At 47.1% G+C, this 24,248-nt stretch overlaps 2 protein-coding genes across 2 annotated transcripts in view; one reads left to right on the forward strand and one right to left on the reverse strand.

The window, feature by feature from the left end:
• Nucleotides 1-24,248, forward strand: part of RCBTB1 (RCC1 and BTB domain containing protein 1) — a 94,436-nt gene that overhangs the window by 798 nt on the left and 69,390 nt on the right. The window lies entirely within an intron of this gene.
• On the reverse strand, nucleotides 11,070-18,038 carry ARL11 (ARF like GTPase 11). The gene is made up of 2 exons (XM_068526962.1): nucleotides 17,913-18,038; nucleotides 11,070-17,107 (listed from the first exon to the last, which is right to left on the reverse strand). The coding sequence occupies exon 2, from the start codon at nucleotides 17,087-17,089 to the stop codon at nucleotides 16,502-16,504; it is 588 nt and encodes a 195-aa protein (XP_068383063.1). The 5' UTR covers nucleotides 17,090-17,107; nucleotides 17,913-18,038; the 3' UTR covers nucleotides 11,070-16,501.

The following is a 24,248-nucleotide window of genomic DNA, read 5'->3' on the forward strand; positions in this document are numbered from 1 at the left end:
TGGAGAGGGGCTTGGCAGTAGTGGTGAAGGTGACACGTAGGAACCAGGTCCTTTTCCTGTTGGTGCCGGCTCCAGTAGTTCAGTAAGAAAGCGTCGTCAGTAGTTCACTAGTCTGAAGTCACGTTCTGTGTTGAAAGGGTTCCGTGGTCATGATCAAAAGTGGTATACCATACCCCTGCCTGCCTTGCTTTAGAGATTGACTATTCCCGTCATCATATTCAGGGCTCTGAGATGTCGTACAGTGGAGAAACCTGTGTAATTCCATTAAGCCCACATTTCCCCAGCTTGTTGGACCATGGAACCCTCTTTTCAGGCCAGTAGCCCTTCACAACCTTCAGAGCTAGCGTTTCACAGATCCTACCTTGGGAAGCACGGGCACAAACCATGCCACAGCCGTGAGAGCTGTCAGCTGCCTTAACTCGTGGCTGCATCCACCCCCGATGGCATCTCCTCGGACACTGATCCCTCCTGAAAGCGAACCTGAGCTCATCGCATCATGAGTCAGCCCCGCCTGGCCCATCTCCCCACTCCTAATCCCACGCAGCCCTGGCTTTCTACCACCTCCCAGTTGGCCTGGTAGCTGAGCCATCATAAGGCAGCAGTGGGGGAGGGTTCCCCTGTGGCTCCAAATCTTCCCAAAGATGCCGCAGCCATCTTCCCCGTCCCCGCCCCCATCAACACCCAGAGGTGCCGCTCACCTCGAGGCCAGGAGCCCCTTGGGCAGTGATCTTGCTTTTCCCTGCTTTCCTCCCTTCCGGTTCCTCAGCCTATGCTTCCCCACATCTGCTTAGAGCGCCCTGGGCCTGGGAGGAGCCTTTTATTAAGTGAACCCGTCCCACACACAGCCTCAGTCCTGATGTGGAAGACTTCAGCCCTGGCTACCCTGGCCATTCTGAGAATGTATTACCCTATTTTTTTCTTAAATCCAAGCAAGGTGTCAACCACAGTCCTTGAATCTACCTGTCCTTCATCCCTGGTTTCCCTCCTCTTCACATCCCCAGACCCCCAAGTTTCGGTTGAGTCTCTCCCACCTGGCAGCCCCATTCCAAGCAGAGGAGACACTGCAGGAAGGACGAGGGTGGTTTGTTACAGGACTGGGTGAGATTAAATCCCAGGGGGTCCTGCCCAGCTAAGGTGCATTTTCCCCTATGCTTTATGATGTTTTCCTCCTCTCTGCTTTGATCAACATCATACAGGAGTCACTGCTTTGAATCCATTCTGGGATCTCTGGCTTTTAGAACCCATTGCCTACTCCTCATTCTTTACTAAAACCTGCTCTCAGCATAGCATCTGATCAGTACATTCCCATTAAGTTAGAATCAGCTAAACACCCCCAAGATGGGAGAGAGTTCTGTGGCCAGGGACTCCTCCTGGGAGCATGTGAAATTGGGAAACTAAGAAATCTAAGAAGTCTAATATGCAATTTCACACAACTTATAACTGAGAAGTAGCCGTTGTCACCGCACGCTCACCCTCAACATCTAGGGGTGCATATCCCCCTGGCATGGCCACATTTATGTTAGACTGTCTTCAGTAAAAAATGTCAAAGCATATGCTAAGTAAGTAGGACATCTCTGTCATCCACCACACCTGTCTGAGGTTAAAAGTTCTTTTCCTTAACTCGTAAGTGATTAAAGACTCAAGCTCTTTTTATGATTTGACCTTGGGATGCCACCCCTGAGCATTATTTTATAAACCTGTGAAATCTTGGTATAAAACTGTAGATGGGTGGTTTCCAACATTTAGTGCCTGTGTTAGTCACCCAGCACTGAGGGGGAAAAAAACCACAAAGATCTTCTCAGTGGCATGCAGCAATAAGCATTTGTCTTCAGAGCTCTGTGGGTCATCCGGGGTTTGGCTGATCCAGGCTGGGCTCAGCTGGTTGACTCTGCTAAGGCTGCAGTAGCTCAGTGGCTCTGCTACTCACTTCGGGTCTCTGGACCACTCGGTAGTTTTGCTCTACATGCCTCTCATCCTGTCCTCCTTAGACAGCAGGTTAGCTGAAGCTTGTTCTTCTGATGGCAGAGGCAGAAGAGGGTAAACCCCAGTGTGCAAGCACTTTTCAAACCCCTGCTTGTGTCCGTCTGCTGACATCCCATTGGCAAAGAAAGTCATATGGCCAACCCCAATATCGACAAAGAAGGACATTCCATCCATGATGAAGCCATAGCAAGTGTGTGGATGGAGAAAGGAGTGAAGAATTGGGGCCAATAATACCACCATGCTCACCTGTGGCACACAGGGACGAGATAAAGGGTTTCTTCTGCCAATTGCTGCTAGCAGCGTTTTGTTGCAAAGATGCTACAGGGAGCCCAGCAGTCGTGGGAAACTTCTGAAGGTTAAACAGCTCACAGGCTCCCTGTGACCAGAGAACCAGGTGACCATCCTGATCAGTCCAGCTCAGGTTCTGGTGGGGGTGGGTAGCCCAGGAGCCCAAGTGAGGAGAGAGCAGGCAGCGGAAGTGCAGAGAGCGGTGCGGCCACCGAAGTACCCTTCCATGGCTAAGGGTGCGAACCGTTATGCTCTGACATACAGATGCCAAGGAACGCACTGAGGAGGTCAGAACTGGGGCCAGCGAGGGGAAGACGAGCTTTACCCAAAGTCAGAGCAGGAAGGAATACCAAATAGGCAAGGTTGAGACCCTGACTCGAGCCTACAGTTAGTTGGGTTTATACGCTTAAATTAACCATTGGGTAAGCAAGGTTACCCATGATGTTCTGGTTGCTCTTGCCTTATTTATTTATTATTTAAAATGTAGTTTTTATTTATTTTATTTTTTAAAATTTATTTATTTTTGGCTGTGTTGGGTCTTCGTTGCTGCACACGGGCTTTCTCTAGTTGCGGCGAGCGGGGGCTACTCTCGTTGTGGTGCGCGGGCTTCTCTTTGCAGTGGCTTCTCTTGTTACGGAGCACGGGCTCTAGGCGCGCGGGCTTCAGTAGTTATGGTTCGTGGGCTCTAGAGCACAGGCTCAGTAGCTGTGGTGCACAGGCTTAGTTGCTCTGCAGCATGTGGGATCCTCCTGGACCAGGGCTCGAACCAGTGTCCCCTGCACTGGCAGGCAGATTCTTAGCCACTGCGCCACCAGGTAAGTCCCTAGTTTTTATTTTTATAAAAATAACACAGGTATCTAGTTTAAGAAGTGAAATAAGAACAGAGGCTTATAATGGAAAACAGCAGTCTCCTGCTCATCCCTACTAAGCCCTGACTACTTCTCCCCAGAAACAGCTGTTTTAGCTGTGCCTTCTTATATTTTCTCTACATTTTTTTTTTCCAAATTTGTGTTGCTGTTTCTTGATTTTTCAACCTTAGACGTAATCTATTCTCTTCCTACCTTGGAAAATGAGAATTTAACTCTCTTACATTCTCCCCCATGCTCTACCCACACACATATATTTCCCTTCCCTGCATCTTCCCAATATAGATATTTTGGTTAAATGAATATTTTAGTATTTACATTATTATGACTTAGGTAAAAAATTTTCACAACTGAGCCATTTAGTATACTATGATTACAAAAAGTGCAACTTTCGTTTCCCTAGGAGCTTTTTTTTTTTTTTTGTCTGTTTGCTTGGTTTTCTATGTACTTATCAATAACACAACCCTAGAGGGACTTCCCTGGTGGCACAGTGGTTAAGAATATGCCTGCCAGTGCAGGGGACACAGGTTCAAGCCCTAGTCCGGGAAGATCCCACATGCTGCAGAGCAACTAAGCCCGCAAGCCACAACTACTGAGCCTATTTCCACAACTACCGAAGCCGGTGCGCCTAAAGCCCGTGCTCCACAACAAGAGAAGCCACTGCAATGAGAAGCTCGTGCACCACAACGAAGAGTAGCCCCCGCTCACCGCAACTAGAGAAAGCCTGTGCGCAGCAATGAAGACCCAACACAGCCAAAAATAAATAATAAATAAAAGATACAACCCTAGACTGTCAAAACTGAAAATTTCACTGATACAGTCAAACAGATAAGGTAAACTATTGGGTTTTTTGGTTTGTTTGAGACATCCTTCTGGGAATGTTGTTCTGAAAACTCCTTTGCTTCCCTCTGGTGGCGAATTGCACGTTGCCTGCATCCCAGGTCTTCACTTTGGTTTATTCTCTTGAGGGAGCATGACTGCCAGTAGCCTTCTAATAAAAGATGCACGTGTTCTTGTTTGTCTGAAAATGTCATTATTCTGTCTTCACGATTGATAGCTAGATTGGGTGTAAAATTCTATGTTGGAAATAATTTTCCCTCGGAATGTTTTAACTTTTCATTTTGAAGTAATTTTAGGCTTACAGAAAAGTTCCGAAAACATTACAGAGCTCTGTCTAGTGCCTTTACCCAGCTTCCCCTAATGGTAACATCTTACATAGCTGTAGTACAGTGATCAAAATTAAGAAATTAACTAAAAAAAAAGGAAAGAAAAGAAGTTAACTCTGACGCACTTCTCAGGGTACAACATCAAAAAAAAAAAAAAAAGCAACTAAGTAATTAACGTTGGTACACTACTGTTAACAAAGTGACAGACTTTGGATCTCACCAGTTTTTCCAGTAACGTCGTTTTACTTTTCCAAGATCCAATCCAGGATCTCACATTATACTTAGCTGCTGAATCTTCTTAGTCTCCTACATCTAGAACACATCCTCAGTCTGTCTTTGTCTTTCATGATCTTAACAATTTTGAAGAGTACTGGTCAATTATTTTGTAGAATGTCCCTCAATTTGGATTTGTCTGATATTTTCTCATGATTAGATTGAGGCTATGGATTTGCGGCAAGAACACCACAGAGGTGATGTGCCCATCTGAGTGCATCCTATCAGGGGTACGTGATGGTGCTGTGCACTACTCAGGGTATTCATCTTGATCACATGGCTAAGTAGTTTATGCCAGGCTTCTCACTGTCAAGTTACTATTTTTCCTTTTATAATTAGTAAATATATTGGTAGACATAATTTAAGACTATGCAAATATCTTGTTTATCCTCAAACTTTCACCTACAAATTTTAGCATCCATTGGTGAATCTTGCCTACAATTATTACTGTAATGTTCTTAATGATAATTTTCTATTTCCCTCATTTCTTTTACATTTTTTTTTTAAAGAGCTCCTGACTTTATTTATTTATTTATTTAATTTTTTTTGGCTGTGTTGGGTCTTCGTTTCTATGCAAGGGTTTTCTCTAGTTGTGGCAAGCGGGGACCACTCTTCATTGCGGTGCCCAGGCCTTTCACTATCGCGGCCTCTCTTGTTGCGGAGCACAGGCTCCAGACGTGCAGGCTCAGTAGTTGTGGCTCATGGGCCTAGTTGCTTCGCGGCATGTGGGATCTTCCCAGACCATGGCTCGAACCCGTGTCCCCTGCATTGGCAGGCAGATTCTCAACCACTGCACCACCAGGGAAGCCCCCAATTTCTTTTACATTTATTAATGAAATTCTTTTGTAAGATAGAGCTGTCCCTTCTCCGCCATGTATTTAGTCATTCATTTATTTACTTGTATCAACATGGACTCATAGATATTTATTTTATTCTAGAGGTTATAGTACAATTTTATTGTTCAAATTGCCTTCTGAATTTTGAAGGCTTTGCTCCGTTATCCTTTGGATTTCAGTATTACTATTAAGAAATTTAATAGTAGCCTGATTCTTGACCTTTCATAGTGACCCATTTTTCTTTTTTAGGATGTTCTGAAATTTTACAATATTGTGTTTTTTGTTTATCTTTATAACATGCATCTGTATTGGGCACTCCATAGACCCTTTCAAGCTGGAAACTCATGTGTTTTGGGAAATGCTCGTATTTTATTTATTTATCTGATAATTCACCCCCCCTACTTTTTCCTTCTTTTTTTTTTTTTTTTTTTTTTGTGGGATACCAATTATTCTGATGCAAAACTTTTGGACTAATCCTCTAGTTTTCTTATGTTTTAATTTCCAATTTTTCATCCTTAACTTTTTATTCTACTTTTTAGGAGATTTTTGTTTCTACTTTATCTTCCAACTTTGTACTGGATTTTTCAGTGGAGATTTCCGAAAGCTCTTTCTTGTTTTCTAAATATTTTTTATAGCCATCTTGCTTCATGGCTGTGATATCGTCTCTTATTTCTAAGGAGATTTGCCATTTGGGGGAAGTTTTCTTTTGCTTCCTGCAGTGATCACTCTTTCCTCTGAGTTGTTTTTTTCCTGCTTGTTTTTGTCTCTCTCTCTCATGTTGGAGACTTTTTCTCAGATGTCCTGTCATCCTTTATTGTCTGTTCCTGCAAGGCATTGAGCAGGATATTCACACTGTGTCAGGTATTACCCAAGGTCCCTTCACATTGGAGTGATCCAGCAGCCACTGCCTTTACCAAGAGGTGGAGCTTTGCTTCCCCACTAGTGAGATAAGCAGACGTTGTCTCCTGATGAGATGCAGCATGAAGTAGAGAATGTCACCTATGTGTCTTACCAAAATCATCTGATCTGAATCTAATCACACCTTTAGATCTAACTTCCACTTGACAGAATTTACAAGAAATATGGGGACAAGTTCAATGACACAAGACCCAATCAGACAAATCAGCTGTGAGACACTTCTTCAGTTAATGGCCTGGTCCCTTCAAAAAGTCAACATTGTGGGGCAAACAAAAGGAAAGAAGACTGTTCTAGGAAGGAGAATAAAGAGACATAATAACCAAATGCAATGAGATTCTACGGACAGTGTGGGAAATTTCAATATGGATTGAATATTAGAATATATTTGGGAGCTATTTTAAATTTTCTTAGGTGTGATAATGCATTTGGGTTATATAAGATCCTTATTCTTTGAATAGAGATACTGAAATATGTAGAGGTGAAATATCATAATGTCTGCAGTCATTTTCAAATGGTTCAGAAAATACTGTATGTACACCTATATCTAAAGATAAAGCAAATATGCTAAAATATTAACAGCTGTAGAACTGAAGAGGTGGGTGTATGGGTGTTCATTATAGTATTGTTAAAATTTTTCTATGTGTTTACATTTTTCCGTGATAAAAATGTAGGTGGAGGAAAGAGGAAGATACCAAAAAGCTGCTAGAAGCTTGTGTGAGTCCTGGTACATGGGCAGGAAGGGCTCCTCAACTGGTGAGCCAGCTCTTTCATCCAGAGACCTTCAGATGTCAGTGTTGTGTGTCTCCTCTCTGGCCAGTGAGTTCCTGGAGAGGGGCTCCCAGTCCCTGCCTCAGTGTGTAAACCTCACGGCCAGCCCCTGCGAGCTGAGTGGAGAAGGGGTCCAGGCATCCTCTCCAGTCAGTTCACAAACTTTAGGAATTTTTTCATAGATGTCTCACCCCCATCCTCAACTGGGTAATGCCTCCAGAGAATAAACTGAAGGTATCCTACCAGGGAGCAGAGGGGCAGTTGTCTGGGGCTGAGTAAAATAGGGGAAGGAGCCTGAGAGTATGTCTCTTCATACAGACTTTCCACCAGTTCTGTTTCCTGCCCCACTTTGTTGCTCCTTGATATCCCAAGTCCTGAGATCCCCTGGGGTTTGGGTCAGAAGGGCTTGCTAATCACGGTGAGGCTGTGTAGAGGGTGGTTTGTGGGCCACACCCCTAAAGAGGTTCACATTCTGCTGTGTGACCTGGGACAAGTTATTTAACTTCTCTATGCCTCATCCCCAAAATCAGGTCACAAACTTTCACATTGTTGGGGGATTATGTAAGTTAATACACCTTCAACACTTAGACCAGTGCCCAGTACAGAGTTAAGTCCTTTGACTACACACACCACACACACACACACACACACACACACACACACACACACACACACACACACACACACACACACACACACACACACACCTCCCAGCCCCCACCAACTTAGGTTTCTACTTTCTCTGGTCTGTGAGGTCTCTTTGTATCTTCTTTAATTTTAGTGCTATCTCAAGCCTGCTATATGCACTTCGGCTTTCTTTTTCCTTGTGGGGTTTGGCCTTTTAAAAAAAATCCCTTTACTGTCCCTTCAGTCAGGTTTGGGGAGATAGTAGAGTTACATGTATGTGTGCATTTCACAACATTAAACCACAAGTCTCAACAGCTTTCTTTCTTTCTTTGTCTCTCCTAAAGCCCCCCTTCAGTACATTCATCATATTCTAGCCTGAACTCACAGAGTGTTGCAGGCAGAGCCAGGGGAGTGAACGCCAGGCTTCTTAGTCAGATCTGGAACCAGCTCCTAGTGTTCTATCTAGAAAATGCTGAGAAGCACCTCAGGATAAACCTGCTGGTCGAGTGTTCCATGAGCCCCTTTCCGGAATCTCCTGAGTCACCATCACTGGCTGAGGGGAAGGAAGGGTTTGTGGTGGAGCCACCCTGAAGCTTGTGTAGGAAGCTGTGGCCCATGGCTGTGTCAACACCAAACAGCCAACAGGCTTCTCGCCCCACCACCCAGAGCTCTTGATTCCTAGGGATCACTCGATCGACCTAGAGAACTTGATCCTGTCTTCACAGTGGTAGAAGGGGGCACCTTTGCAAATGACTTGCTTGAAGAGTTTGGAATGCTGGTTTAAAAGAAAGAATTCCTCCCCAGGTAGGATTAGGCCCACGGAGTTTTGTGATCCTCTTCTTCTGCCTGGGTCATGACGTTGCCCTTTTACACTCAGAAGCCCCACTCGAAGTGTAGGATACAGTTGAGGGAGAGTGGCTCCTCCAGTTAAATCTGAAGCCACCTTCTGGCTGGTCGTCCCTTGGACTTTAGCGCTTTCTACTGAACGGTAATAAAGAGCTTGGGCTGCTTATTTCCATTTTCCATTCCCCACCCGACCCCGGATCCATTCTGCAAACCTGCCTGCTCTATTCCGTGCCCTGGGAAGGCAACTGCTGATAGAGACACTGGACTGAGATGAGAGGGTGGGAGGAAGAAGAGGCCAGATGATTCTCTGCCCACTGTCAGCCTAAAGGGGTGCTCCTGGCCCAGCCCCCTAGTTCTGCACTCCCTGGCTCGAGGCCACCTTTTCCAAGTGCCTGAGAAGATGGTGGTCTACACACCTAGACCCTCCCTCCTGGGCCTTCTTTCTGCATACAGTAGGTCCTTGCTGTGTGTACAGTGAGAGGGGGTGGCCACGTTCATCCCAGCCTCAGGCAATCTGTGAAGTCTGGTTCATTCCTTTTTGGCAGCCCCCAGCTCCCTGACCACACTTTTTTTTCTTTTAGCTGCATCACAAGGCATGTGGGATCTCATTTCCCTCATCAGGGATGGAACCCATGCCCCTTGCACTGGGAGCGCAGAGTCTTAACCACTGGACCTCTAGGGAAGTTCCCCCGACCTCCTATACTTCTTTCAGCCATTCTCAACACTTAGCTTTGCTTACTTTACACAACCTCTTCTGAAAAGACCTTGACAATTCATTCACATTACAATGCCAATAACTATCCCTGCTCCCTTTCTTCTAGGGATATTTTCTTTGAAAAACCGATGTCCAAGGGATGAATCTGTAACTGTTGAATTTCAGAGAGGAATAGAATTGAGGGTGGGATTCAACCCCCCATCTTCTCAAATCATTCCTGTCTATGTCTAGTCAGTCCACTAGCCTTTGCAAGGGGAGGGTGCATTTAAATTGCATGGAAGAGATACTAATTCTGGGCTTTGCCTACTCGAATTAAACGTGCTTTGGCGTGGGAAGGACAGGGGAGAAGCTCTAGAATAGGGATGTTAATAGAAGTGGTAGGGAAGAGGGTAGAGGCTAAGTGTGCAGAGTTCAGATGTCAGAAGAGCAGTCTAGGGCTCTGCACCCCCAACCTCTGTACCCTTCCACCAGCCCTGGCCCCCTCTTCACTCCAGAACAAGTCTGAGTCTGGAGAATTCTGAGCGTGGGAGAGGGATCTGCAAGAAAAGCCTGGGCCCCCAGAACTCTGCTTCATTTGCATTTGTAGCGTGCTTCAGTGTGACAATATTAACCGCTGTCCCTTATTGAAAGCTAGACTGTATGTCAAGGGCAGGGACAGTGCCTGTATCTCCTCCATCCTTGTAGCTCTTGCACATTGCTCAGTGTTTTGCACATAGTAGGTGCTCAAGAGATACAAGTTGCCTTGATGAACACATTATCTCGCCGAATTCTCGTAAGAACTTTGCGAGGTACCTCCTATTATCACTCCCATTCTGTAGATGAGGCGGCTGGGGCGTAGTTGGGTTAAATAATTTGCCCAGTTGGTGAGTTATAGAGCTCCTGTTCTAGTCCATTCTGACTGACTTCAAGGCCAGACTCGAAGCCAGTGCGCACAAGCCAAGCGCGTTTAGACGGCACCAACTTGAGCAGAGGATGGGGCTGCGTCTCCATCTTGGTAGCAATTCTTCATGGAAGAATTTTCATAACCCTGAAAATCCTTATATATGTTTCTTTGAATCCTTTATATTTCTCCTCCAGGCTAAGCCAACGCTTAGTGCCATACGAAATTGAAGTTTGTGGAATACAAAAAAAGGTAGGATAAAGATTGCAAAATGATATGGTGTCATGTTCATAATCCGGAGATAATTTTTAATAATGATGCCTCCTTTTATTGGAAGAATTGGAAGTGCTTTTATGAGAATTAATTAGTTTAGGTTTGTAATTTCATGCTTGAAGTAAGCTGCAAAAATGCCCATGTGTCCCAGGTTGCTGGAGGGGACCAGGGTGAGGGAGAAGGACTCATTATTAGGTTTTTAGCTTGAAATCTGAGGCAGAACAGTGCCATTTCTCATGGAAAATTTTTAAATACTTTTCCATAGCCAAATTTCCTTGGGGGTGAATATATCAGAGGAGTGGAAATCAAGACAATGAGGTAAAAATAAAAGACTCCTTTTTTCCTTTCTAAAATTATTTTGTTTTTCCTGAGCCACTGCTTTTACGAGCCGTGTGGGAAGGGAATGCGGGGGTCACACTTCAGTGCACCGAGAAATGCTTCTCTCCAGTGAGTTTAGAGGCAATCACAGGATTCTGATCACAGGTTTCCATAATCCTGTGGGAGGGGAGTGCCACGGGTATCATTCCTAATTAAGTGCCCTCCACAACCTTCTAGGAGGCATTCAGGGTGATTACTCTGCACCCATGTCTTGTTACTAATCATGGGTGCAATCAGGAGCTCACAGAGCCAGGCCAATGGGATCTGTTAGGGAAAGAGAATTAAAAACAAATCTGCCAACCCAGCAAACCTTCTCCACAAAGGTAGGAGAGAAAGAAAACAGTTTTATTATTGAATAAGCATCAAACCAGAATGCGATGTGCATCACAGGCAATCAGCTAAGAGACTGCAAAGACAGAGAGGAATCTCAGCCTTTTGTACAGGCAGGCGGACACAGGCCTTTACCTGCACAATAGTAACCAGTCCTCACCTCGCAGGACATGCAGGTGCCATTTGTCACACCAAGTTCTTCCTGGATTCGCCTGGTAATTGGGGTCACCATCTGTGTTACCTAATTGGCTTTAACCTAAAGAAAAACCAACTTCTCCTATCTTTATGACAGGAGGTAGTTTTGCAACAAGGAGCAAGGCTCCCACCCTCTCACAGAGATGGGAGAGGGGCCCTATCTCCCTTGATGATGGCATTTCAAAGGGATGGCTCCCTGGTCCCTGAGAAAGACAGTCCTAAAGCTGGCAGGAGTCTGAGTTAGCTTTTTAAAAAATTTACATACCTTTCAAACAGACAGAGAAAAGAACTTAGAATTACAAGTTTTCTCAAGTGAATGCTCTAAAAAGAGGGAGGAAGGAGAAGCATCTTCCCTTATTTTCAACAGGGAGAGCTAAGCCTCTTATTTTTCATTTGTATTTGCCCTTTCAGGCCCAAGAAGTGGCAGGAATGGGATCCCCACCTCCCGCTCACTCAGGGACTCTCCCATCTTGACCCAGGCTCTACGGCAAGAGGCACAGCCTGGACAATCTCATTGCTCGACTGCCTTGCCTCTGTCCGTCTTCAGGGCTGGGGCTTCTGGAAGGGAGCAGTACCCCGCTGGTGTTGAGTTGCATCAGGTGGGTTCTGGGGAAAGTATGAGTCTTTTGCGAGGTGACCTCACCGTACCACCTGAGGTTGCAGCCAGGATGCTTGAGGTGTCGTGCATTCTAAAATCTGCCTGGAGGACGGGGACTTCCCTGGTGGTGCAGTGGTTAAGAATCCGCCTGCCAGTGCAGGGGACACGGGTTCGATCCCTGGTCCGGGAAGATCCCACATGCCGCGGAGTAACTAAGCCCGTGCGCCACAACTACTGAGCCTGTGCTCTAGACCCTGGGAGCCACAGCTACTGCGCCAATGTGCCACAACTACTGAAGCCCGTGCACGCCTAGAGCCCGTGCTCCACGACAAGAGAAGCCACCGCAATGAGAAGCCCACGCTCCGCAATGAAGAGCAGCCCCCGCTCGCCGCAACTAGAGAAAGCCAGCATGCAGCAATGAAGACCCAGTGCAGCCAAAAATAAATTAATTAATTAGTTAAAAAAAAAAAACCTGGAGAATGAGAAGGAAGGCAAGGTCCCAGCTCACCACGTGCTGAGGATGGGGGCCTGGCCCACTTTGAAGAACACAGCTGCCCCCAGCCCCAGCGGGAGGAGGTGAGTGTGGAAATCTGTGAGGATGGACAGCTGAAACCCAAAACTCAGCAGGACCAAACTAAAACCCAACTCCTGCAGTTCTTACTTTCACCAAAGGATTGCTTCTATCCAAGAGGGGAAGGAGAAACATCTTCAGAATCAATGAGTCAGAAAGGGAGAAGCTCAACCCATATTCGAAGGGGTAATCAGCTCTCCAACGTGGAACAAATCTCACGCTATACAGTGTTTGCGGAGGAAAAAAACGGATTCCTTTATATATAAGGAGGAAATAGATACGTGCTTTTCAGCCACATCTGCTCGCGCACCTCCTCACTCCCGCTCATGGGTTAACAGGAGGCTGACGGACCTGAAAGGTGTGGGTGAACTGGAACACGCAAAATACCCCTCTCATAAGGAGAGCACCTTTTAAAAAACAAAATAAAACAGAAGGCACGATTTGTTTTTTCCTAAGCTTCCCTGTGCTGTAGCTCTGTGATATAAGCACCTGTATACGTACCTCTGTGTATGTTTCTCTCTGAGCAGAAGAGCAGGAGGGAAGCCCCTCCATCTGCCCCCACCATGTCCCTGGTGGGCTCTGGCTTGCCTTGGGTGGGGAGGCAAGGGCTGAGGCTACCCTCCTGGCCCCTGACTGCCCTCCCCTTCAGTTGGCAGTGGCCATGGGAGTGGAATTCCCAGTCCTACAGGCCAGCTTTGTCCTGTTGCCACTCTTGCTCCCAGCAGGCAAGGCCAGCTACCCCATGGTCTTCAGGGAAGTTTCTGAAAGAGGATGGGATTTCACCCTCCTTCCAGAGCCAACATTACTGGAATGGGAGAAGGAAGGATGGAAGAACCGGAGAGGGCAAAGCCGGGCCACTGCCTGCGTGCCATGGATTATCCTCACCTCCTCCCCGGCACTGGCTCTGGGCCCTGTGTCTGCTCTCTCCGGCCACCTCTGTGGGCTCAGCCTCTCCCAGGGACCCTGGCAGATGCCTAGTGACATGGCAGAGGGACCCTTTGCCACTATGGAGTCATAAGTGTTGGGTAAACTATAATCAAAAAAAATTGTTTTAACGTAGGCTGCCCTTGAGCAAAAAAAAAAAAAGGAAATCCTCAAGTGGCAGAAACCAGTTGAAGAGGGAAACCACAGCTGAAGCAGTTGAGTGAAGCCTGGAGTCCAGGGGGATCTTAGAGGAGCCAAATTTAGGCTCTAGGGACCAGGCTGCGGTCACAGCACCTGTACGGGAACAGGAGATGTGGCCTCACTCTTGCTTGGAGGAGAGAAAATTTTGATCTGAGCTCAGCAGAAAAGCAAGAGCATTGAAGTGGCATCCCTTTCTTAAAAGGGGATTGGAAAATTCTGCCTGCCAGCTCAGCCAGGCATGCCAAAGCAAACGGTCTATCTTGGGAGTGCAAAGAAAAACAGTTGCCTGTCAGAAACTGAATCCCTGGGGCCTGTGCCATGAATGAGCACAGAGTTCAAATTCCTACTACCTGTGAGGTCCGTGAGCCCCAAGCAGAGAAACTAACATAATATTTGGTCTAAAACAATTGAAACCTCCAGGATCCTGGTAGACGCTAATGTGAAACCACTCTGTGTAAAAACTGTCACAACCCAGAGCACACGGGAGTCACACAGGAAAAACAAATCCTACTGAAGATGACCTCACAATAAAAAATGACAAATCATGTGAGGAAATGAGTCTCCATGAGCAGAAACCAGCAGATGCCTCCAGAGGGTCCTCAGTGCCTCAAACTCTGCAGATAACTGAACAGTCTGAAAAGAGCTATAAGCACATTCAGATCCAGCATTCCAAAAGCAGGGTCCAGCGGTTCTAGCCCCTTCCCAACCTGCCCCTCCCGTGTCCACCTTCTCAGTTCATTCCAATCCCGCCTGCCATGCAGACTCAAAATCTTGGGCACCTTCAAGTTCTTCCTTTCTCAGCCTTTGTCTTAAAAATGGCTCTCAATGTGCTTGTCTTCCTCTCCTCTCCTCTGTGACCGCGATGGGCATCTAGCTGGGCTGCCCGCTTTTCCGTCCCCAGTGTCCCCCCTTCTCTTTATTTCACCTCCACACTGCCACTAAATTAGCCTCTTAAATGGAAGCCAGGTGGTTTCACTTCTCCGAGACAAACTCCTGATTATGAAAGTCTAAGCCTTCCTTAATTTGGAGCTAAACTTTCTTTCCAGTTTTGTTTCCTGTATAATACATCCCACCCCTCACCCCAACCTCGTGTTTCAGCCTTTCTGGTTTGTTTGTCCTTCCTACACTCTCCCTCATGCCTCCAGGCAGTCTCTTCCCTCTGACTAGGCTGCTCTCCCACCTCATCTGCCTACTGAAGGTCAACCTTGGCTTAAACCTTCTAGAAGCATGATGTCGTGGAAAAATGCACGCATCATCAGGGCTAGAATATCTGGTTTTGAATTCCAGAAATGTCACTTAAGAGCAGTGCCTCAAGCAAGTCACAACCTCTCTGAGCCTCAGTGTCTAATTATATAAAATGGGAATGATCCCTACTTTGCAGAGTTGGGAGAATTAGAGATAATCTCTGTAGAGCACTGAGCACGGAACCAGCCCCAGTGTGTGCTCAGTAAACAGTAAACTCTCAACCTCTCCTTTTTATGGGAGTCATGTCCTCCTGCTTCCCCATCTAGAGGACCATGAGGCTGGAGTCTCCTTTGTCTTTGCATCTTTGCCCTTTTCTGTGTCTAACATAGGAAGTCTTGAAACACATTGATTGACACGTGGTGGAAAGAACTAGGCACACCTAACTTGATGTTAGAAGGGGAGACTTTGGGTAGAGGGACCTCTCAGATGTTGGAGTGATTGTGTCACTCCAGAGAGGGCAGAACCACCATCAGGAGTTCTAAGGAGGCTGATGGTAGCCCAGGATGGGAAGGAATATCCAAAATTTAGAGTTGTTTAACACGAGAATAGGTACCAAATGGAAGTTACTTGCCGTTAAAAAGTATAGAAAGTATCCTGGGTTGAATGAGGTATAAGACCAGATCAGTGATTCGTAGGGAGTCACAGGTACCTTTGAAAGTCTGACAAAAGTTTTGGATCTCCTTCCCTAGAAAAATGGCCCAAAGCATAACATTTTGCAAATAATTTCAGGAGCTTCATGGATCTTAGGTAACGTCACCTGAGAACGCTTCGACTTTCTCTTTCACTATTAATAGTGAGAGGTTCATTGCTGTTATACATATCTTCAAAATTCACACCTGCCATCTGGAGGTCCAGCTTCCTATCTAAAGCTCATTGCCTTTTGCCACAAATTCAATACTCGGCATATTTTTTGATTAAGTGAATAAATAAATGAATGAAATCATTGATTAATCTGATCTTCAAGGAAACCTATGTGCTTGAAGGAGAGAGAAAGAGAAGGAAAACAGAAAGAAAACAATGAAGGGTTTGAGAAAAAGACCAGTACAGGATAACAAAAAGTTGGAGAAGGGTTAATCAGGGTCAAAGAAGAGGATCAATTTTGGAAGGCCTGAACTCCTGGCCTCTGCCCAGGGCTGAGCACCCCATTGAACTTCTAAACCCAAGATCCTGCAGAAGCAGACTCCATCCTGCTGGCCCTGACTCCTTGCCCTCAGAGTGGTGGTGGCACATACCCAGGGGCTACCGGGGAAAATCACTCATAAATAAGATCATGCCCATGTCCAGGTGATACTCTGATTTGATTTTGAAACCTCTTTCCCTCTGTGAATTTAGGTCTTAATTATTCTGCAACCACTTTTTCTGTTATTACAATTGCTTAGTTCACACGTGGTAATGAGTTACTAAACGAAGTATGCTGAGGTATGTTTTTTCCTTCAGAGTATCATTATTCAAAGAATAGTTGATTTTCAACACAAACACCGGTGACAATAAGTCCCAAGAGGAAAATATGCTGTCGGAGCGCAGGGGGATTCCTTGTTTGATAAACTGAATTTGAGATTCTCCAGGATTAGCTGGTCTTCCGATCCACATGAGCGAAGAAGACAGGCTGCTCTGCCTGGGTCAAGGCTTCCGGCTCTCCCCACAGCCTGCCTCCTGTGCTGACCTGGAGTTACAGTGGTTGCGGGATTTCAGGAGGCGCCTCAGGCTCTCCAGGGCCTCGGGCAGCCCCTCTCCGGTGAGGGCGCTGCACCCCTGCAGCTCCCAGCAGCGCCCCTGTAACCTGTGCAAGCCCAGCCTGTCTCTGATCTCAGGCAGCGGCAGGGCATGGGGTGCCTCCTGCTTGTTGGCCAGCACCAGGAGGGGCACGCTGGCCAGGTGGGGGTCGTCCAGGGCCTCGGTGAGCTCAGCCACTGCCTCGGGCAAGCGGGCTTCGTCTGTGCTGTCCAGCACGTACATGAGGACGTCCGTGCCCTCCAGGTAGTCCTTCCAGCTGGCCCTGAGCTGGCTCTGCCCCCCGACATCCCAGAGGGTCAGAGACATGTGCCCAGGGACTTCTAGAGGCTCCACGTTGAAACCCACGGTGGGCAGGGTCTCCACCAGCTGGTGGCCCTTCAGTTTGTACAGGAGCGTGGTCTTGCCGGCCAAGTCCAGGCCTATCATCACCACCTGGGCTTCCGCCTTGTGACCTCGGGAGTTCACAGACCCCATGGGGGCCACTGCCAGACCCTAGGGGAGAAAGGCCGGATGCACACATCAGCCATTCTTTTCAGAAGGAACACAAATCCTTGCGGGCACATGGGAGAAGAGCTTCTACGCCCAAAGTAGGAAAGTATCTTTACAGTGTCATATTTCAAACAAAGGCCTGGGCTTCGAAAGGGCAGGGAAGTAGGGGCGTGTGAGTCAGCATCCGCTGACCTATCTCGGGGGGGGGGGGGGGGGGGGGTGCCCGCTGCAGAGAAGAGGGCAGGGCCTCCCCCTAAAAGGCACGGAACGTGGGCTGACATTCCTTGGTAGTTAGAGCAAGGAGGCACAACGAAGTTCCAGTTAGACAAACTGAAAGATGCTTCGATTCTTGCGGGTCTGTGGCTTCTAGCCTCTGTTGTCCTTCCTGTAAGCCTAAACCCCGAAGGGGAAGCTATCTTGGGGTCAGTGCACTGACGGAGGGGGGCAGTCGGCTCATGGTAACTTTTGCTTCCTTTGGACGCCCCCCCCCCAAGGGACCAGGCCGCATCCTGTAAACAGTGGCTATTTATAAATACTGTTGACCGTGGACACATGTACGGCTCAGAGCAAAGTGGTTTCCTCCAGTGTCTTACCAAGGTAAATTACCTCCAGGACATTGCACAGGTTTTTCAAGAATCTCAAATTTTAAGACTAAGACCTGTTCCCACCTTAGTCCAGGGAAAGCTTGGCTGGAACAGGGGGAGGGACGTCTCACACCCAGGAGTATATTTCAGCTGCCCCTGGAGGAAAATAAGATAGCCTCTGTTCATTCCTCGTGCCAGGGGTGGAAGAGTGAAATGAAAGTTACCTCAGTGTTGTTAGGCTGCGGCCAAAAGCTCCCCCTCTGTGGTGGTCTTCCGCCTGCGGCTGCCTTCAGTCCTGAGAGCGAGATGCGAAACGAGTACAGTGACTGTGGCCGGTTCTCCCTTTTTGTGCTTCCTCTTCCCAGATGCTTGGGGGCGGGGCACAGGCTCCGCAGCCCCGCCCTCGTCCCTGGGGCTCCCCGAGCAGAGCAGTCCTGCTGAGGATGTGCCACAAAGATGCCCCCAGCCAGGCGCAGAGCCAACTCCCGGTTCTCGGCAGCTCAGACTCCATATGCAGGAGGGCGGGCGCCCAGCTCAGAGCCGTGCCCTGGTCAGCCGATTCACCTGCTCTCCTCTCTCAATCCTGGGATCCCCGCGGTGGAGAAATCTGAGAGTCAGACCTCTTCCTTCAGCTCATGCCTCGGTGTGTTTCTGGTGCCTGGAGATTCTTTCATTTGCTTGGAACCATATGTGCTTAAAAACTGCCTAAGTAGAATTAAAACACTCTTAAAAAATAGGTTTTAAATGTTGAAGGTAAACCAAAGTAGGTATATATATACATATATATATATACTGAAGGTAAACCATAAAAATCAAAAAGTTGTGTTAATGGGTGGAACTATGCGTGATTAACCTCATTGCTTAAGTTTTTTTATTGGACAGTGTAATTATATTTTTCCCAGTAAAAATGATGCCTTCAGAAAATAGAATTTTCAAAAAATTGGCCAGCCAGAAGCCCTTGTTTCTGTCGCAGATTCTGATTTGGATCTGGAGCTCCAGTGATTTGGTTCTCGTAACCAATGACAGTTCTGCTTTCCGGCACATTCTTTCATTACAATGTCAAGAACCAGGTTGGGGCTTGTGATTCTCTCATCTTAACCAACAAAGAAACAGGCTCAGACAGGATAAATTATTTGCTCATGGTCTTGCTGAGATTTATAATTCGTCTCTTTCTCTTTCATCATGTCATGTTACTCATGGAGAAAGTGCTTTGCAAATGGCAAGCACCTTATTGTAACAGTTGTTGTCATTAGGCTGCTGTATTTTAATAGCAGGAAGCTATTGGGAAAAATCAGAAACCCAGGCGCCACTGTGTCCTGTTGATTTATAGCCAAGAAGCCTAGGGCTGTGGTGTCAGTGGATGGAAAATTACTAAGAGACATCATCGGAAAGGGGGGTTCTGGCTAAACTGACCTAACAGAGTCGTCACTAAAGACAGGCCAGTGTGATCAGACATTACCTGGGGGATGGTGGAGAATGAGGAACCTGGTCAGATATTGCGGGTGGAGATTCTCATTAAACAGACTTAGCAGGGTTCTTGCTAAAACTGGATTTTATAAGGAAGTGCACAGTCTCAAAGCAGTAAAGGACTGTCTGGAGGGGGGGGCTTGTCCATCTCACGCATGTGCTGGGCAGTTAGATGAAGCCGTGACCCAGCCCTGTCCAGGCCTGGCTGACAAATCAGTGGGAATCCTGCAAGGAATCTGCCAGGACTTTGTAGGAGGATTGGGGCCGGCAGAGGATAAGGACATAGCAGGCTAAGGATAAGGTGTGCATGGGGGCTGAGGGGCCAGGGATGCTACTCTGGCCCTGGTTCCCCTTGTCTGAGCCCAGGGGAGAAGGTAGTCTGGCAGACTGAAGAAGCCATTGACTTGAGGGGCTCAGAGGCACCATACCAGGCTGCTTGGGTGCTGAGTGTCCCCAGGTGACACAGTGAAGGGAGGGACACTCCCCCAGCCTCCTGCCCTGAGGATTCCAGGGAAGCCTGGGGCCATGCACGCCGTCTGGAGGCCCGGCTTTGGTACTGACAGTCAGGCTCTTAGAGAAACATCGCCCTCTAGGGTCTAGACAGGCATTCAGGGGGAGGACCCCTGAGCACTGACCAGTCTCCCCTGGAAATAAAGGAGCCTTTCCTGAGGGCTAAGGTCCCTATAAGCTGGAGAAGATGAGAAGCAGGAAAACAGCAATTACGTTGAATGGGGCTCTAGTTCTACCCAAAAGCCACATGGCCTGAATTACCCCTGTACATTCCAACCCCATCCCTTTGGCTCAGCAAGGAGGAAAGCTTTTCATTGGACGCCCTCGTGTGGGGAGCTATAGAGGGCTGCTGGTAGAAGGGCTGCTGACCTGGGAGGCAACGAAGAGCAAAAGGTAACAGAGTGGGCTTTGGTTTGGGACCATCTGGGGGCACACTTGGTCTCCACTACTTCTTTGCTGTGTCACCTCATGCATGTTCCTGAATTTCTCTGTGCCTCCGTTTATCTGTAAAATGGAGATGATAATAATATGGTACCTAACTTGAAGGGTTATTGGGAGGATTACATAAATTAAGGCACATCACTAAGTACTCACATCGGGTACCTAGTACCAGGTTAGTACTGTGAAATAAGGAAAGGGGAGCCATCAAAAGCAGAGGCGTGGTTGGAGAGGGACGTGCAGCTTTGTAAGCCTGTGACTGCAGCTTCTAGAACTATAATAAAGACGGGTGTCTCTGCTGGGCTCACTGATACCAGGAGAGACAAGGGTCTTGGGCCCCACCTCTACTGTCCCTGGAACTTAGGACTTCCCATGATGGCCACTGGATAGCGCCCCATGGTTCAGAGAATGAGTTTAGAAATCTACTTTTGCCAATTCTTGGGCAGATATTCAGGCCCGGAGAATCGAGCCATACTCTCTACACTCACAAAGAAATGATTTATAGGCCAGAATGCTATTTCTTACATTTCCAATGGGATCTATTCGGCCCAAGATCAGGGACCAGTTTTCCGTGCAGCACACCAGGAGAAAATGTGGGAGGAGGGGAGATGTGGCGGACGCACAGGTGAATACATCAACCGTGGAAGCTGCGTCCGAACAGGCTGTTTGGAAACAATGGAAAGCTGGTGGATTTTAAGGGGTTGTTTATCATGGAACAGAGCCTGGTGACGGCTTTCTTTTCTCCTCTCTACAGTTAGGTTCAAAGGGAGAAAGTGCTAGAATCAGAGCTTTGTTCCCCTGGAAAGTGCTGGAGAAACGCTGACAAATTCCTCCTTCCAGCCCTCCTTTTCCTGGGCTGCATGGGGGACCCTGGCTTTCTGTCTGTCTGTTACAGCCTCATCTTTCTCTAGTCTCTCACTTTCTCAACTTGGCAATACCCAAGTAAGTAACTGGTTTCCAAGGACTGCATCTTTCGAAGATCAGGTTTTATTCATTTAGATTTTCAAGCTCTCCATACAAAATTCAAAAGGTACAAAAGGTGTCGAGTGTCAAGGAAGTTTCCCTCTCACCCCTGTCCTCCTGCCATGCAGGTGCTTTCCTGGGAAAAGAAACCCACATCATCGGCTTCTTAGATATTTTCCCAGAGACAGTCTGTGCACATGTAAGCAAGTATGATACATTAGTTTTTCATGGTTTTCCTTTCTTTCTTTCCCCAAATGGTAACATACTCTGAGGCATTTAATCTCTTGAGTAAATCTTCTCTTAATCAGTTTTTTAGGCATCGGCTCTGTCAAGGGTCAGTGGGAGAGGCAGGGAGGGGTTGCAGCCAGCAGCACCCCCCACAGTGGGTGATGTGAGGGGCGTGTGAAAGTGGTCTTTGTGGGGTGTTGTGGTGGGAATCAACACTCCAACCATGCTAAAAGTGGAAGTTCTCTCAGACATTTAACTCCATCTGTGACTATCCTTTATTAGGCACTCCCGTGGAGCCCTAAGCAGTGTATCTGAATTTGGGGTGCTTACCACAGGTGCAGTGTGTTTATGGGAACCTGGTTACAGGTAGGTATGGCCATGGGTAGGCTTTCCCCAGGCTCAGAGAAAGCAGGCAGAGAGCACAAGGTCGACGGATAAACTGAGACCAGTGGCTCTCAGTGGCGGCACTTGGAAAGTCTGGTGAGTGCACACTGCTGGCATTCAGTGCGTGGGGACCAGAGATGCTAGACGTGCTACAGTGCCCACGATAATTCTGCACAAGGAAGAATGTTTCTTGAATTTGAATTCAGCTTTCGAATGCCCCGGACATTTCTGTCGTTTTTAAAAGCCCACTATTTATAAAAATTATCTGATCCTAGAACCTAATTTTGTTTTATATGTAAACCCAGACAATTTTCTGCATCGTTTCACGTACATGACGTTTTCCAGAAATGTCATTACTCTGTGAATTGAGGAAAGCTTGCACTTTGTTTTGTTCAGAGTTTTAGCGTGAGCTGTTCACCATTTTAAGAAATCGCATCTCTGACAGCAGCAGTGCCTGCGGCATTTAAGTTGCTGATGAGACACAGGAAAATGCTGTATCAGGTGCCAGTGAGGCCACAGTATTTCTTTCTTTTCTTAAATTTTTTTAATTTTTAATTTATTTATTTTTGGCTGCATTGGTTCTTCGTTGCTGCGCGCGGGCTTTCTCTCGTCGTGGCGAGCGGGGGCTACTCTTCGCTGCGGTGCGCGGGCTTCTCATTGCGGTGGCTTCTCTTGCTGCGGAGCACAGGCTCTAGGCGCGCCGGCTCTAGAGTTCAGGCTCAGTGGTTGTGGTGCACGGGCTTAGTTGTTCCGCGGCATGTGGGATCTTCCCGGAGCAGGGCTTGAACCCGTGTCCCCTGCACTAGCAGGAGGATTCTTAACCACTGCGCCACCAGGGAAGGAGGCCACATTATTTCTATGTTTAGATGCTGTGATTGTACCTGAGCACTTACGATGGAAACAGAGATTCTCTTACTACGTTTACCTTCCTTTTATTTATTCCTTATCTTTTAGTTAAAGCATTATATTGATTTTCTTTCAAGACCACGTGGGCAGGTAGATTCTATTATTTCTGATTTTCATTTCTTGATTTTAAGATATTGGACATTGTAAAATATGTGTTATGTAAAACAAGAGGTGAGTTGCTGTTTGGGGCCCCTCCCATAGGAGGAGATAGTTGGATAGAGGAAAGGATGAGTGAGGACCAGTCATGGGGGAGCCAGGTGGAATGACAATGGGGGACCCCAAATCGGAAGTCATACATGGTGACAGCCAGAGGGTACAGCTTCTTGCTGTCTGATCAGTGAAGTCTGTTCCTTCAAGGCAGTGTGCAGTCTCACCCTCATGGATCCTGGCTTCTACCATGTCCTATGGGCCACCTTGGAGCAGAACACTGTCCCACCATATGCTCAGTATTGCACAGGGGACAGAGGCAGGAGCAAGTCAACCACCCTAAAACTCCACATTCATCGTGGAAGGAATTTTTGTGTATGAAGATCTAAATCAGGCATAAGGTACAGTAGACACTAATTGCAAAGATATTTATATTTATAATATATAAATATTTTTATTTTATTTTTTCATATACCTTTTAAAAAGATACATCTGTGATAGCTCTGTGCCTTTCCATGCTTTTCCTAGGCAATTGGTTTCATGGAATATTGCTGATATATTGCCCTCCACAGATCTCCCCAGAACACAGAAATCTGTCTGCCTATGCTTTTCTAGTACTTTAACTACAAATGAGGCTCTCCTAACAGAGGGTGAATCAATAGGAAACATTCTACAAGAAATATTTATTCTGCAAATGGCATGTGGAAGCTGCTTCCCTGTGTTCCCTAAATCCTGGGTTTGGGATGCTCTGTGCCTCCCTCACAGGGTCTGAAGAGCTGGGCTGACTTCCTGGTACATCTTCCCCAGTGCCTGCGTGGAGTGTCCTAGGCCTGGGGATCCTGATGGGAGGCCTTCCCAGAGCACAGCTGTGGGCCCACATCTGCATCTCTGCTGCCCGCGCCTTCAGCTCTGGGCTCAGCCACCTGGATTATTTTGAAATCCATCTAATGGCCTTAGTGGAGAGAAAACAAATGCCCTTTGTGTGCCCCACTACTATCACTGTCATATTTTCTCATCTTTCCTCCCTTTTCTGGCCAGAATGTCTTCAACAATCCACAGCCCCCTTATTTCTTGTGTTCCATTGCACTTAATAATCGGTTTGCCAGTTATAGTCTGGCCTAATTATAGCTGTTCCACATGGGTGTAACCAGAGTGTACATACACGTCTGTATTCTGATTTATTTCATTTAAGTCTATATAGAAAAGTACACAGCCTTACCCCTACACAGTCTCCAATAAAAACTTCTGTGTTGGCTTCATAACTATATCACATCAAGGAGAAATACTATGACTTCTAAAATAATGCTGAATTAAAGATTTTGTGGGCTTCCCTGGTGGCGCAGTGGTTGGGAATCTGCCTGCTAATGCAGGGGACACGGGTTTGAGCCCTGGTCTGGGAAGATCCCACATGCCCCGGAGCGACTAGGCCCGTGAGCCACAACTACTGAGCCTGCGCGTCTGGAGCCTGGGCTCCGCAACAGGAGAGGCCGCGATGGTAAGAGGCCCGCGCACCGCGA

Source organism: Eschrichtius robustus, chromosome 18 (genome assembly GCF_028021215.1).
Source record: "Eschrichtius robustus isolate mEscRob2 chromosome 18, mEscRob2.pri, whole genome shotgun sequence".
NCBI classification, from domain to species: domain Eukaryota; kingdom Metazoa; phylum Chordata; class Mammalia; order Artiodactyla; family Eschrichtiidae; genus Eschrichtius; species Eschrichtius robustus.

What these genes read in the sequence shown, in the direction of transcription:
- ARL11 (XM_068526962.1), bottom strand. Translation starts at nt 17,089, where the DNA reads ATGGGGTCTGTGAACTCCCGAGGTCACAAGGCGGAAGCCCAGGTGGTG.